The sequence below is a fragment of the Panulirus ornatus genome, chromosome 19 (genome assembly GCF_036320965.1).
Source record: "Panulirus ornatus isolate Po-2019 chromosome 19, ASM3632096v1, whole genome shotgun sequence".
NCBI classification, from domain to species: domain Eukaryota; kingdom Metazoa; phylum Arthropoda; class Malacostraca; order Decapoda; family Palinuridae; genus Panulirus; species Panulirus ornatus.
The window spans coordinates 57577591-57594537 of NC_092242.1; the positions used below are offsets into that span (position 1 = coordinate 57577591).

Below are 16947 nucleotides of genomic sequence, written 5' to 3' on the forward strand. Positions count from 1 at the left end.
CACTCTCTCTCTCTCTCTCTCTCTCTCTCTCTCTCTCTCTCTCTGTCTCTCTCTCTGTCTCTCTCTCTGTCTCTCTCTCTGTCTCTCTCTCTCTCTCTCTCTCTCTCTCTCTCTCTCTCTCTCTCTCTCTCTCTCTCTCTCTCTCTCTCTCTCTCATAAACATGAAATCTTTTCACAACAGTTTACTCACACAGTTCATTCTTCATAACTAAATTTTCCTCTGATGAGTGCTATATGGTAGCCCTGCCTTTTGGCAAAATGGTAGGAATGATAGAAGTGGTAATTAAGAGCATTAGACAGGAGCAGTAGATGTAAGTAATAGGTAGGAATATTTAGGTGTGAGAATTAGTTGGAAGTGTCAGTTAGAACTTTAGGTATAACTGGTAGGAGCTCTGGAAACACTGTGCTGAAGTTGCCTCTGTCAGTGGCCTGTTAAAGGCAAGGCACTAAAAGGCCAAGAGTCCCTTTTGCTATGGCCTTTTCCTTGAGGGAGCTCTTGGAGGGAATGGGTGTCAGAGATATAGATAAATGTGACATGGTAAACAGACAGGGTAGACAGTTCCAAAGCTTTGAGGTTTAGGTAAAGAAACAGCTACTAGAATTCACTTGTTTATGATTACACTGTAAGTAAAAAGTCACCGTCATTGAGGTTGTATCAGTGTCAGAGGTGTAAAGTGACAGTATAGAAGAGTGCCAGCATAGCAACTTCACATATCATAACATGCTTATGATTGTAATCATTGCTAGATGTGGCTTAGGCTCTACCTGCTTGGCTCAGTGACTAGCCTTGTGTCTGTGGCAGCCTTAGCAATGTGAAATCTCCGTCAACCAGGAAATACAAAACCTGATTTTTTTTTTTTTTTTTTACACAACCTACATAATCAGGTAGGAAGTGGATGAAATTTTTTAGGCATGGGGATAAGATCTGTCCAGCATTCCAGAATATGAAAGGGAAGATTATGTGAATTAGGTAATGTTGAATGAAATGTTTACATCGTATGTTTTAGCGAACTTGAAGTATACATCACATGTTAAGTCATCACACTGAAGAAGCATTTGATTGGAGGACAACAAAGATGGTACTACACCTGAAACAAGGGAGCTGAGTTATAGGAAGAGGTTAGTGGGTATGAATATGCCTACACTCGAATGGAGAAGAAAGAGGTGGTATATGATTACAAATTTCAAATTGCCTCATCATTTTGACTATATTGAGAGTAGGTAGTTTCTATGATATCAACTGAGGAAGGTCACTGAGATGTCTTAGCAAGAAATACATGAGAGAAGATGCGAAGAAGTTATGTACTTTGGATACAGACCATAAAGAAACTTGAAAGTTATTAGAGTAAAGAATTTTTAAAAGATGGGGTCCCAAGTGTAGAGCTTCCTCCCCATGAGTGCTTATAGTAGAAATAGATTTTGATGCATGTACTTGTTTAAAGAGAAATAATGAAAATATTTGAAATACAGTGTACTCACTTAGCCTTAGAGTTGAAGTACAGGGATTCTTTGTAGAACTCAAGTATTTCAATGTTTTCAAATTTAATTTCTCGCAGCTCAAGGTCTTCACTGGAGAATGTACCATTCGTTATGGTCACTCTTTCAAAGTCCTTGATGTGCAGAGATGTGGCAGTGGAAGGGATATGCTCCCTCTTAAGAGTCAGATGGTGTGATTTTCCCTGTAAATAATGCCAGAAAGATGACAACTTGGAAATGTTAATATTGTATCACATTTTGTACCCTACCAATAAATGATAGATGGATATGAATATAAATATGAGCTGAGAATGATGGTGAGTGTCACAGAATCCTGTGATACGACAGGCCTTCTAAAGCTATACACTCACATGTGTTTATTTGAAAGATAGATTTGTGAAAACAGAATAATGAATGGACATTAACAGTTGATTGGGTGAGATATGAAGAATTTCAAGAGTAAGTTTATGATATTAACAGGAGATTCATTGATAGATTGAAAGATGAAGTGATATATATACTTGTGAAAAGTGAACATTAGAATGCTGATGAGAGTATATTTACGTGGATGGATGGAAGTAGGTGCAGAAGACCAAACTTTATAGGGAAAGTTGAACTGTATGAAAATTTAAGTGACATAATGCTTATGTAGCTAAGTGTGCAGAGGCATTTATTTACCGAGCTTTATGGAGGATGTTCTGTGTAGAGCATTCTTCTTTATTGCTAGAAAACATGTTGAAATAGTACCACAAATGCAATAAATTAACTAATTTGTCAGTTTAGCTATATTTTGTGTACTTTCTCCTTCAGTAGAGTTTGATAACAAGTGAAGGACTCGTGCAAACACCGTAATGTTAACACCTGTCATTTGATTCCTCCATCAAGATGCCGATTTCACATACGTATCATACAATAACTATGCATTTACATCGGTTTAGACGAATTCACTATATACAAAGTCACAGATAAGTGTTTCATTAATCCCATCAGATTTTTGTTGCATATATATGCACTGGGTGTAGTCTACACTTAAATGTTTGAAGATGAATATCATGCACACCATACATATCATATTGTGAATTTCATAAAGAAGTACTTCATAATACCTGCCAGTTCACACATGATGCTTATTGTGTGAGGTCATTGTATTGCAGGGCTATTCAGTTACTCTAGGAGTAGGGCCGGATTATGAAACTCATATTGATGGAAGGGCCATAAGTTTATTTTACCTCCAATTGTTTCTCTAAACATTTCGTTCAATTAATTATTACAGTTGATCACATGTTTCTTTCAGCTTATTATTACAGTGGGTCATGATAAAAACGCTAGTTATATAAAATTTCATGAGCACTTAGATAATATCATAATCTATTTAGATTTTTCCGAGTCTGTCAGTCATTTTGATTTCATCATCTAAAAATTGGACATTGGACAGAAGCTAAGATACTCAATGAATATACTTAACCAGTTTCAGAACACAGCAAGAAAACATTTCTGTAGTGGCCAAAATGGTAATCCAGAACATAAAAGTTACCACAGAACCCTTGTTCTTCCCTTCCATGAGGATTTTCTCAAATGTGTTCACATTCTCAAAAAATTAATGTGCAAGTGGTATTCAAATATGACAACACCATCAATAAAACCCTCATCAAAGATAGCCCATCAAGTAATACAGGTGTTGATTATAAAGTCCCATGTAAAGACTGCAACCAATTTTGTATTGGACAGTCGGGGAAAGACTTGGAGACTAGGATTTCACAACATAAGTATAGTGTTTGGATACCCCAACAGAGCAACAGCTTATTTCAACGTAAAGCTACCTTTGATCACCATATTGACTGGGAAGGAGCTAAGACCATTGCTAAATTAAATTGTTTCAGTAAAAGAAATGTAGTTGAATCATGTTTGATTTCTGACACATTTGATCATATCATGTAAAGAGAGGAATGTCAGATGTCAGGTCACATGATTAGTGCCCACCTGCTCTTCATGGGCTTTAATGAAGCCCTGCCTCACTGCTACCTCTGTGCTTATAAGGACCTCAACACTTGTATCTTCCCCACTCTGTCTGAGGAGGATGTAGTAAATGAAAGTACTCACTGTTTTTATTTTCTCTTTCCAGTGGTAATTGTAAAGGTTCTGTATAAGAGTGAATGCTCAAATTACAGAGGTATAAGTTTGTTGAGTATTCCTGGGAAATTATATGGAGGGTATTGATTAAGAGGGTGAAGTCATGTACAGAGCATCAGATTGGGGAAGAGCAGTGTGGTTTTAGAAGTGGTAGAGGATGTGTGAATCTGGCGTTTGCTTTGAAAAATGTATGCGAAAAATACTTAGAAAAGCAAATGGATTTGTATGTAGCATTTGTGGATCTGGAGAAGGCATATGATAGAGTTGATAGAGATGCTCTATGGAAGTTATTAAGAATATATGGTGTGGGAGGTAAGTTGTTAGAAGCAGTGAAAAGTTTTTATTGAAGATGTAAGGCATGTGTACGTGTAGGAAGAGAGGAAAGTGATTGGTTCTAAGTGAATGTTGGTTTGCGGCAGGGGTGCATGATGTCTCCATGGTTGTTTGATATGTTTATGGATGGGGTTGTTAGGGAGATGAATGCAAGAGTTTTGGAAAGAGGGGCAAGTATGCAGTCTGTTGGGGATGAGAGAGCTTGGGAAGTGAGTCAGTTGTTGTTCACTGATGATACAGTGCTGGTGGCTGATTCGTGTGAGAAACTGCAGAAGCTGGTGACTGAGTATGGTAAAGTGTGTGAAAGAAGAAAGCTGACAGTAAATATGAGTAAGAGCAAGGTTATTAGGTACAATAGGACTGAGGGATAAGTCAATTGGGAGGTAAGTTTGAATGGAGAAAAACTGAAGGAAGTAAAGTGTTTTAGATATCTGAGAGTGGATTTGGCTGCAGATGGAACCATGGAAGCAGAAGTGAATCATAGGGTGGGGGAGGGGGTGAAAGTTGTGGGAGCATTGAAGAATGTGTGGAAGTCGAGAACGTTATCTTGGAAAGCAAAAAGGGTATGTTTGAAGGAATAGTGGTTTCAATAATGTTATATGGTTGCGAGGCATGGGCTATAGATAGAGTTGTGCGGAGGAGGGTGGATGTGCTGAGAATGAAATGTTTGAGGACAATATGTGGTGTGAGGTGGTTTGATCGAGTAATTTGATGAAAGGGCAAGAGAGATGTGTGGTAATAAAAGTAGTGTGGTTGAGAGAGCAGAAGAGGGTGTTTTGAAATGGTTTGGTCACAAGGAGAGAATGAGTGAGGAAAGATTGACCAAGAGGATATATGTGTCAGAGGTGGAGGGAACGAGGAGAAGTGGGAGACCAAATTGGAGGTGGAAAGATGGAGTGAAAAAGATTTTGAGTGATCAGGGCCTGAACATGCAGGAGGGTGAAAGGTGTGCAAGGAATAGAGTGAATTGGAACGATGTGGTATACCAGGGTCAACGTGCTGTCAATGGATTGAACCAGGGCATGTGAAGCGTCTGGGGTAAACCATGGAAAGTTTTGTGGGGCCTGGATGTGGAAAGGGAGCTGTGGTTTTGGTGCATTATACATGACAGCTAGAGACTAAGTGTGAATATATTTATACATACATGTACACAGACATTTACATATATACACATGTACGTGTGCTTGCCTTCACCCATTTCTGGTGCGACCCCATCCCACAGAAAACAGCTTTGCTGCCCCTTGCTTCAGGGAAGTAGCACTAGGAAAACAGACAAAAAATGCCACAATCATTTACACTCAGTCTCTAGCTGTCATGTGTAATGCATCAAAACTACAGCTCCCTATCCACATCCAGGCCCTGGTTCAGTCCATTGACAGCACGTCAACCCCAGTATACTACATCGCTCTAATTCACTCTGTTCCTCGCATGCCTCTCACCCTCCTGCATGTTCAGGCCCCAATTGCTCAAAATCTTTTTCATTATCCTTCCAACTCCAGTTTGGTCTCCCACTACTGCTTGTTTCCTCCACCTCTGGCACATATAACCTAACCTATTGGTCAATCTATCCCCACTCATTCTCTCCATATGTCCAAACACACCACAAATACAGTGCACCACTCTCTTGATAAAATGATAAGTATAAGAAAAAGAAAACAAGGATATATATAAAATGATAAGTATAAGAAAAAGAAAACAAGAATACATATTCATGGTATGGAAAAAGCAACTAGAAGGTGAGTTAACAGCATAGGACCCTACAGAATTTTAATCTGCTATTGGCTAGAACTGTATAGGTCTCTGATTGACCAAGAACTGGCCTGAAATAAGCAGCCCATAGAAACCATGGTGTAGTGGTTGGCAAAGGATGATAAGGGCTTGTGCTTCCTCACTGGAAATACTGAGGGTTGGAAGGCCCTAACCCTGATTTTACTAGAGATATCCCGTAGATTATGTCATGTTCATGTGACAAGACTGCATAAGAGAAATACTATTATTGTATCAGAATAGTGTGTGAATGGAATTAGTTGATTGATGAAATTGTAAATGCTATTTTTTTTTTTACTTTGCCGCTGTCTCCCGCGTTTGCGAGGTAGCGCAAGGAAACAGACGAAAGAAATGGCCCAACCCACCCCCATACACATGTATATACATACACGTCCACACACGCAAATATACATACCTACACAGCTTTCCATGGTTTACCCCAGACGCTTCACATGCCCTGATTCAATCCACTGACAGCACGTCAACCCTGGTATACCACATCGATCCAATTCACTCTATTCCTTGCCCTCCTTTCACCCTCCTGCATTTTCAGGCCCCGATCACACAAAATCTTTTTCACTCCATCTTTCCACCTCCAATTTGGTCTCCCACTTCTCCTTGTTCCCTCCACCTCCGACACATATATCCTCTTGGTCAATCTTTCCTCACTCATTCTCTCCATGTGCCCAAACCATTTCAAAACACCCTCTTCTGCTCTCTCAACCACGCTCTTTTTATTTCCACACATCTCTCTTACCCTTACGTTACTTACTCGATCAAACCACCTCACACCACACATTGTCCTCAAACATCTCATTTCCAGCACATCCATCCTCCTGCGCACAACTCTATCCATAGCCCACGCCTCGCAACCATATAACATTGTTGGAACCACTATTCCTTCAAACATACCCATTTTTGCTTTCCGAGATAATGTTCTTGACTTCCACACATTCTTCAAGGCTCCCAGGATTTTCACCCCCTCCCCCACCCTATGATCCACTTCCACTTCCATGGTTCCATCCTCTGCCAGATCCACTCCCAGATATCTAAAACACTTTACTTCCTCCAGTTGTGTGGATCAGGTGTTTGCTTTGAAGAATGTATGTGAGAAATACTTAGAAAAGCAAATGGATTTGTATGTAGCATTTATGGATCTGGAGAAGGCATATGATAGAGTTGATAGAGATGCTCTGTGGAAGGTATTAAGAATATATGGTGTGGGAGGCAAATTGTTAGAAGCAGTGAGAAGTTTTTATCGAGGATGTAAGGCATGTGTACATGTAGGAAAAGAGGAAAGTGATTGGTTCTCAGTGAATGTAGGTTTGCGGCAGGGGTGTGTGATGTCTCTATGGTTGTTTAATTTGTTTATGGATGGGGTTGTTAGGGAGGTGAATGCAAGAGTTTTGGAAAGAGGGGCAAGTATGAAGTCTGTTGTGGATGAGAGACCTTGGGAAGTGAGTCAGTTGTTGTTCGCTGATGATACAGCGCTGGTGGGTGATTCATGTGAGAAACTGCAGAAGCTGGTGACTGAGTTTGGTAAAGTGTGTGAAAGAAGAAAGCTAAGAGTAAATGTGAATAAGAGCAAGGTTATTAGGTACAGTAGGGTTGAGGGTCAAGTCAATTGGGAGGTAAGTTTGAATGGAGAAAAACTGGAGGAAGTAAAGTAAATGCTATTAGTTTACAAAATTCTAAAGAAGCTGTATGCCACTAGAGAAATATAGGAGGTTATCCCCTGTGAGTGTAAAACTTCCTTCTTGAACCATACAAACAGGTAAATAATATGTTTGATCTAGTACAGACTATGCTCCAATGATGAAATGAAAGGAAATAATAAGATATTTCTTGTGTTCGTTGTGACTGTTTAAACACATTCATATTTTTTGATATTGATAACTTTGAGTGACTAGTGTGCACTGTGGGTATGGGAAAGGAATATAGGTATATATTTTACATAATATCAAAGTTTTATATAAGAATGTAGAGTGTACTACTTACATCATAGACATGTTCATGTTTACAGAACACATCCTTTTTTTGAGGATTACAGAGACATGCAGAACATAGGTCATTTTTTCGGGAGGTCCTGTGGTTGGCCCATGCTGAATCTGGAATTAGGCCATAAAGGTGGTCATTGGGTCCATTTAGAAGAAAATCATGCTTAGATGTAGAATAGATATATACAGATATTAATGGACCTTTTTTTTATTAAAAGGATATGTTATTTAGAGATTTCTGTGTTGAAGTTGTTATTGTAAGAATTACGAGGAATATGACCTCAGTACAATTTGCAAGATATGTATCGATTTAGTGATTGCTTATATTAAAAGGACTAGAGAATCCCTGGAAGTCAGAGAATATAGTGGGTTTAGGTTGGGAAAGAGTGTGTTGGTAGGAGTTTACACTTGAACAAGCAGTGAAACAAGTTTTAAGAAAAAGATGTGTACAGCATTTATGGATTTAAAAGATCATTAAAGAAGGTGCATAGGAAAGCACCCTTGGAAGTTTTAACCCCTTGTGGTGTGCATGGAAGACTTCTGATTGCTATTAAAGGATTCTATAATAGAAGTAATGCATGTGTAAGAATAAGAAGTGGTATGAGTGAAGAGTTTAAAATTGATGTGAGATTGTTTGTATGATGTCATGATGATATTCAATGTTTAGTGAATGTAGCATTACCTGAGATAAGAGTAGGATGGTATGAAATAGGTGCCCCTACACAATCATGATGGAACAGAATAGAAGTTGCCATAATTGCTAAATGCAGATGATGCCATGTTGGTAGCTGAAGCGAAGGGGAGATGGATGGAAAGGTTTGTGGGGTCTGGATATGGATAGGGGAGCTGTGGTTTTGGTGCATTACACATGACAACTTGAGACTGAGTGTGAACGAATGTGGCTTTTTTTGTATCATAGGGTGGGGGATGGGGCGAAAATCCTGGGAGCCTTGAAGAATGTTTGGAAGTCGAGAACATTATCTCAGAAAGCAAAAATGGGTATATTTGAAGGAATAGTGGTTCCAACAATGTTGTATGGTTGCGAGGTGTGGGCTATGGATAGAGTTGTGCGCAGGAGGGTGGATGTGCTGGAAATGAGATGTTTGAGGACAATATGTGGTGTGAGGTGGTTTGATCGAGTAAGTAATGTAAGGGTAAGAGAGATGTGTGGAATTAAAAAGAGCATGGTTGAGAGAGCAGAAGAGGATGTTTTGAAATAGTTTGGGCACATGGAGAGAATGAGTGAGGAAAGATTGACCAAGAGGATATATGTGTCGGAGGTGGAGGGAATGAGGAGAAGTGGGAGACCAAATTGGAGGTGGAAAGATGAAGTGAAAAAGATTTTGAGTGATCGGGGCCTGAACATGCAGGAGGGTGAAAGGCGGGCAAGGAATAGAGTGAATTGGATCGATGTGGTATACTGGGGTAGACGTGCTGTCAATGGATTGAATCAGGGCATGTGAAGCGTCTGGGGTAAACCATGGAAAGTTCTGTGGGGCCTGGATGTGGAAAGAGAGCTGTGGTTTCGGGCATTATTGCATGACAGCTAGAGACTGAGTGTGAACGAATGGGGCCTTTGTTGTCTTTTCCTAGTGCTACCTCGCACACATGAGGGGGGGAGGGGGATGTTATTCCATGTGTGGCGAGGTGGTGATGGGAGTTAATAAAGGCAGACAGTATGAATTGTGTGCATGTGTATATATGTATGTGTCTGTGTGTGTATATATATGTGTACATTGAGATGTATGGGTATGTATATTTGTGTGTGTGGACGTGTATGTTTATACATGTGTATGGGGGTGGGTTGGGCCATTTCTTTCGTCTGTTTCCTTGCGCTACCTCGCAAACGCGGAAGACAGCGACAAAGCAAAATAAATAAATAAATAGATATTGTTATTATCATTATTATCATTATGATTATTATTATTATTGTTATTATTATTATTATTATTATTATTATTATTATTATTATTATTATTATTATTCTGTTGCCCTGGGGATAGGGGATTAAGAATACTTCCCACGTATTCCCTGCGTGTCGTAGAAGGCGACTAAAAGGGGAGGGAGCGGGGGACTGGAAATCCTCCCCTCTCGTTTTTTTTTTTTCAATTTTCCAAAAGAAGGAACAGAGAATTGGGCCAGGTGAGGGTATTCCTTCAAAGGCCCAGTCCTCTGTTCTTAACGCTACCTCGCTAATGTGGGAAATGGCGAATAGTTTGAAAGAAAAGAAGAAAAATTATTATTATTATTATTATTGCATCTGATATTAGTTTTATACATGATTCTGTTGCTCCATTATGATAAAGAATGTAATGAATTGGAATTTCCAGTACAATATGTATTGTGTGATTCTTCCCCCCTCAGTTTTTCTGAATTTTTGAAATTTTATCATTTAATATACACAAAATGTCAGATCAAGACAGTCAGTTGTAAAGAGATGCTCTCAAAAAATTCTGAATAGTGGTTGATGGCACAAAACCTGTATCTATCTACTCTTAGAATTGGGTAGACAGAATACTGCTTGTCTTTCACCAAACTGGAATTATGGAACTAAGTACAGTTACTTATTTTCTAGAACCCTCAAACAAACTTTCATTTTGTTGAAGAGGGAAGTATCATCTCATAATGCTTCCTGTAATTTTGAATGAGGCATAGAATTAATTGATCTGATGTTTATTTATGTTAACTAACCTTCTTTTTCTTCAAAATCACTAATGGTTTGAAGACTATGAGATGTATGCAGGTGCTCCTCTATTGTGATTCTTTCAGTTGTAAGTGGATATCCCTCAGTTCTTGAATTATTTTCTTCATGTACTAAACTAACATCTTGGGTTTCATTTACATCTTTGTTTATTGATTTGTCACTTTCCTCTAAAGAAGTAAGGATTATCCCGTTCTTGAGAGTTGGTAGCATATCCTTCGATTCTCCCATTTTCCTCTTTGATCCTGTACTGTTCCAGTCAGGAGTTGCAGTAGAAGTTGTGGTTTGTACAGTGATAGGCATCTCACTTAGGCTAAGATTGTTTTCCAAGTCCCTGCCATTTTCAGTCATATTAATGCCAGAAGCCATAAAGTTGTGGGCTAATGTTCTTTCATCTTGTGCTTGATCATGTGGAATGTGAATCTGATTTGAGGGAAGTTTATCATCGTATGCTTCTCTTGCAGCAGGAACATACTCATTGTTTACCTCATAGCCTGTTTGGCTAGATTGATGCCCATAAACTTGTTCAAGGTACCATCCAAGGAGAAATAACATTATTAGCTTCTTCATCATGTTAGTTCAGTCCTATGAGGATTAAGCCACTAAGTAAACACTACACTGCAATTTACAACACTGTTTTTGTGGACCTCATTGTATACCAGGTGGTGATGTCTGTAAAACTAACTATTCTGACTATACACATTAGTGACAGGAAGTCCTCTGTTCTAGAAGAAGTATGTACTCATTGCATGGAGAGGATATGACCTCATCCTTAAGGGCAATTTCTTTGTTTGTTTTTTTAAATAGTGATAGTGTTCTTACATATGCAGCCAACAATTATTTGAGTATATTTTGTGAAAAATTTGTTTCACACTTTTGAAATAAGAGTTTTTAAGTTTTTATAAATGTATATCAGGGCTATAATTAGACCATTTTTGTAAGGGCAGAGGCTGAGTCCCATGTGTAGGTGTGTTGGTACAGTAAGGCTGGGTTTAAGGAAGGTGGTATAATGATAAAGTAGAGAGTATATGAACACATGGAGGAAAGTTGAAGACATGAGTGAGAGTGATGTGAGAAGGAAGGAGGTAAGGATGAGAAAAGTTATAGAAGGAAAATGGGAGGAAAAGGAGATGGAGGTGGAAAAGTGAAAAGTAAGATTCAAAAGAAAGTAGAGGAAGCATTGTAAGAATGTAAGCAAGAAATTAAGGAGAAAGCTGGATTAATGAGAGCTTTGTGCTGATTTTTGAGTTTAAAGAAACTTAATCAATAAGAAGGATGAAAAGGTAGGATCAAACAGGAAATTTTGGAGAAATATATGAAAGAAGAATTTGGGATAAGGAAATGATAATGAATTGGATAGTAATATATTGATAAAATATTTTTGTCTTAATGTTGCCTGTTTTTGATGGAAACAGTATTCCCTAGTTCTTTGATATCATATAACACTTCATATTTAGATGGGATGTTGAGTTAGAAAACATAGATATTGAGTTAAAGCACTGTCAGCCATTAACATCTGCTTCCAGACTGAAATGTCCCTTTGAATGAACTTTTAACATAACATCATTTAATATGTTTGTACGTACAGTTTGAAAAATTAGTAAGTGCTCAAGATAGTAATTGCGAAATTTTTTGAGTAATAGGTTGTGTTTTCTTGAACTGATATATTTGAATATCTCCACAGCTGTCACTCCAATGAACGCTTATTCCTGCGCGATTTCGTATCATGTGCAGGAGGAACCAGTGGAGGAAGGCTAGCTCGATGGCTGCAGCCTGATTCTTATGTTGATGTACGAGCCTGTGAGGTGTTGTATAGCAGGGATGATATGAGGGCAGGGTGGCCAGCTATTGTAACTATCATTACAAGAGATCAGTATAATGAGGTGGTGTATGTACCATCACTCAAGGTGAGTTACTTCATGTTTATCATCATAATATACTTATAAGGACCAGTTTTACTATGATAATAAGCTTTGATATTAGCTGTTACCATTTATACTTATTTAACCATCAAATTTTTGAGACAGACTTTTTAGTCTAAAATTGGGGAGTCAATTCTCAGGAAGCGGTTGAAATGGACGACCAGTAAGAGTCAAAAAAAATAAACGGACTTTCAGTTGATATAAAAGACAATAACTGAGGAATTTAGAATTTTAATGATTACCAAACTTTATTTAAAAACACATCTATCCATGGTCATTCCATAACAGTAGCCAGGGCCTATGCTAGCCTGCGATAGCCTACATTACTATTCCTTCATGAAATGAAATGAAACTGCAGTTGATATAAGAAAGATATGCTGTAATCTTCCATTTACCAGTACATAACAATATTCATTTATTTTTTTGTTATACTTGATCGCCATCTCCTGTATCAGAAAGGAAGCGCCAAGAAACAGACAAAGAATGGCCCATCCACTCATATACACACACACTCACACACATGCACACACACACACACACACACACACACACACACACACATATATATATATATATCTATATATATATATATATTTATATTTATTATACTTTGTCACTGTCTCCCGCGTCAGCGAGTTAGCGCAAGGAAACAGACGAAAGAACGGTCCAACCCACCCACATACACACGTATATACGCACATGCCCACACACAGCACATATACATACCTATACATCCCAACACATACATATATATACACACTCAGACATATACATTTATACACATGTACATAATTCATACCGTCTGCCCTTATTCATTCCCGTCGCCACCCCGCCACACATGAAATGACAACCCCTTCCCCCGCATGTGTGCAAGGTAGCGCTAGGAAAAGACAACAAAGGCGCATTCGTTCACACTCAGTCTCTAGCTGTCATTTATAATGCACCGAAACTACAGCTCCATTTCCACATCCAGGCCCCACAAAACTTTCCAAGGTTTACCCCGGACACATCACATGCCCTGGTTCCATCCATTGACAGCACGTCGACCCTGGTATACCACATCATTCCAATTCACTCTATTCCTTGCATGCCTTTCACCCTCCTGCATGCTCAGGCCTCGATCACTCAAAATCTTTTTCACTCCATCTTTCCACCTCCAATTTGGTCTCCCACTTCTCGTTTCCTCCACCTCTGACGCATATATCCTCTTTGTCAGTCTTTCATCACTCATTCTCTCCATGTGACCAAACTATTTCAAAACACCCTCCTCTGCTCTCTCAAATGCACTCTTTTTATTACCACACATCTCTCTTACCCTTCACCCTCAGTGGGAGCTTTCAGAAGTCCACATATCTCTGTGTGGATGAAAAAGCTCATTTTGATGGCCTAACCTAGGCTTTATACTACAGCACATTTTAGCCTTTATACTGCAGCACCATTTTAGCCTTATTCAGAAACTTTTCATAGGAGGAAAATCAAGAAAAGGGTCTTTCATACTCTTCTTTCACCTTCTTAAAATGATAACTAAGTTTAGCCATACTGGATCTACCCTGTTTTGCTATGGTGATTCCTTTATCCAGGGTTAGATTCCAGTACACCTCCAATCCATCAGTGAGGATATCTAAATTTATGTCTTAGTCTGATTTGAAGATTGACTGAAAAAGGGTGAGCAAATGAACATTTTCTCTCCAATATGAAGAGGGTTAGAATGTTCCAGACCATGCTGTTGCCCAAGGAATATCTCATGCTCACAGGACATGACCTTAGAAAGAAAAAGTTTCTGAGTTTTAAAAACTTTTTTTTTCAGATAAGAGTTACAGTTTAATATCAGTTTGAATAGTGAAGGAATGGAAGTTTCAGATGAGTTTAGGTATTTGGGAGTGAGGATCATAAAGAAAGGTAATAGAAAAATTGAAATGGAAAATAAGGTAGCTTTGAGAGAAAATAGGAGGTTGAGTAACTGCTCTGGTACATGGACAAAATTGAGTGCAGAGTGTAAAAGAACTTTACATGATGGAATACTTGTCTTAGCTCTGTTGTATATATGCGCTGAACCCTTGTTTCTCTCGGTTAGGATACGCCGTGAACAACAGAAGTGCATAGCTTACTTAGCAGTAGAGAAGAAATTAGGACAATGAAAATGGTAAAGAATATAGATGTGAAGAGGGTATGTGGAGTTGAAAAAACCATTGAAAACTCACATAAATGAAAATCTTTTCAGGTAGTAAGGACATACAAATTTTATGGTAGATGTTAGGTTGACTTAGAAAATGTTTACTGTTGTAGTATAATTGATGGTGTAAGGAGAAGAGGTGGATCTTAGTAGAATTGGATTGATGCAGAAAGAATTGATTGAGCAAGATAAACTTGTAGCCAGAGGAATGATATTTAATAAGTTGCAGTGGATGCATTTTGTGATGAAGGTGGAGGCATAGGTGGAGTTTTACTCTCTTATATCAGTTTTTGTATAAAGTGGAAAAGTAATAGCATTTATGTTAGCAGGAAAGTCCATGTTTAGGCTTGAATTGAGAGGCTACATGCACGTGACTCACCTGATGTAAATGGAAATATAGTTGAATATAATAAATAAAAGAAAATAAGACCACTCCTACAGATATCTTAGTTGTGGAATAGCGTATTGTATTTGATTAGTCATCAAGCCTTTGCACATTTTTTATTATTGCTACATTTACCAAATGACAAAGGATATAGGAAACAACATTTTCTCTGTTGTCATTTTATCAGTGAAGATGTAAGAAAAATGAGTTACTTTATATCCCTCTACAGGTTGAGGTTGTAGCAGTTCCTGTGAACACAGGAGAGGAAGGAGGCCAAGGGAAGTTGAGGAGAGTGAGTCAGCATGTGCCTGATAATATGACTTTTGGTGGCCATCCTCAGCCCTCTCTAGATGTTCCCTATCAAGTTTCCATCAAGGACAAAATGTGCTACTGTGCCATTACTATGATCAAGGTGAGCTTAACATGTGATGATGAAAATGTGTGGAACATGAAACAGTAGCTTTAGATTCTTGAAGGTTCTTATGTGTAGATGTTTCAAGCTTCTTTGAATTTGATTTAATACAGAGAGGAGACATTGACCCTTAAACTGCACCTTTCATCTTGTAACAGGCCTTATAGATAAATTTCAAGCTTCTTTGAATTTGATTTAACACTAAGAGGAAACTTTACCTCTCAAACTGCTCCATTCATCTTGTTTTTAAACTTATGACCCTGTCCCTTTGTCACATGACAAAGCTTCCTGCCTCTGTTTGAAATCCCTGCTGGTCTTTACTTCTACCAATAATCCGAAGTTGTCACTAGCAGCATAGCACCATAGCTTTGGAAAAAATCATCATGTATCTTGGTCATCTACAGGACATCAAAGAGAATGTATGTACTCACCTGGCTGAGAAACCAATGTTGGCACTCACCAATATAGAAGAAAGCGTATGACTTTTTGATTAAGTTCAATATGGGCATTTTGAATAGAAATGATAGTATTCAGATTTCTTTTCACTTACGGGATGCACCACAGAGGGTACCATTGCACATGGGTTAAGACATGAAATGCTTCCATGAAAATGTTGAAGAAGACATGATTTGTAGCTCTCAGGCTGGAAGGTACCAATGTGGTCTGTCTCTCTGTCTCTCTGTCTCTGTCTCTCTCTGTCTCTGTCTCTCTCTGTCTCTGTCTCTTTCTCTCTCTGTCTCTCTCTCCCTCTCTCTCTCTCTCTCTCTCTCTCTCTCTCTCTCTCTCTCTCTCTCTCTCTCTCTCTCTCTCTCTCTCTCTCTCTCTGTCTCTGTCTCTCTCTGTCTGTCTCTGTCTCTCTGTCTCTGTCTGTCTCTGTCTCTGTCTGTCTCTGTCTCTGTCTCTCTGTCTCTGTCTCTGTCTCTCTGTCTCTCTCTGTCTCTCTCTGTCTCTCTCTGTCTCTCCTCTCTCTCTCTCTCTCTCTCTCTCTCTCTCTCTCTCTCTCTCTCTCTCTCTCTCTCTCTGTGGTCATCAACTGGAACTTTAGTGAAAAGTGAGACATCACAGCTGACCTTTTAGAATATTTATTTGAAGTCTTGGATGATATTCATTTTCCTGTTTCAAAGTCTGTTTTCATTGAACTGATAAAATTTTGTATAAAAGAATGTGTATTTCATTTTAAAGGAGATTATTATGCTCAAAAATTTGGTATGGCAATGGGTAACCCTCTTTCACCTGTACTAAGTAAACTTTATATGGAATTTTTTGAAACAAAATTATTAAAGGATATCTTACCTTCTAATGCAATTTGGTTTAGGTATGTAGATGTTCTTTGTGTTTGGCCAACAAATGAAAATTTACAAGTATTTCTCCCCTTACTTAACAATTTAGTACCTTCCATCAAATTTACTGTAGAAAATTAAAATAATGGTATGTTATCATTTTTAGATTGCATGATTCGTAGGCAAGGAAACAAGTTTAAGTTTAGCTTGTACAGAAAACCCACCAATATATGCTCATATATCCATTATTACTCATCTCAAAATGACAAGTTGAATTATCATCATTTCAATCTGTGTTCCTTAGGGCATTACTTATTTGCGGTACAGAGTTTATTGATGATGAGTTTGAGAAGATATATTCGATTGGATCT

At 38.5% G+C, this 16947-nt stretch overlaps 2 protein-coding genes across 4 annotated transcripts in view; one reads left to right on the forward strand and one right to left on the reverse strand.

Annotated features, from left to right (window-relative positions):
* LOC139755544 (uncharacterized) overlaps positions 1-11163 on the reverse strand; it is a 31433-nt gene extending 20270 nt beyond the window's left edge. The window contains exons 1-3 of the mRNA XM_071673964.1: positions 10395-11163; positions 7705-7814; positions 1480-1679 (exon numbers count right to left, since the gene is read on the reverse strand). Coding sequence (XP_071530065.1) covers positions 1480-1679; positions 7705-7814; positions 10395-10977 — 893 coding nt within the window. The 5' untranslated portion in view covers positions 10978-11163. The remainder of the gene's footprint in view (positions 1-1479; positions 1680-7704; positions 7815-10394) is intronic.
* hiw (MYC binding protein highwire) overlaps positions 1-16947 on the forward strand; it is a 443394-nt gene that overhangs the window by 226849 nt on the left and 199598 nt on the right. For all 3 annotated transcript variants that reach the window (XM_071673952.1, XM_071673951.1, XM_071673953.1), the window contains exons 43-44: positions 12089-12311; positions 15114-15296. In XM_071673952.1, the coding sequence (XP_071530053.1) occupies positions 12089-12311; positions 15114-15296 (406 nt within the window). The remainder of the gene's footprint in view (positions 1-12088; positions 12312-15113; positions 15297-16947) is intronic.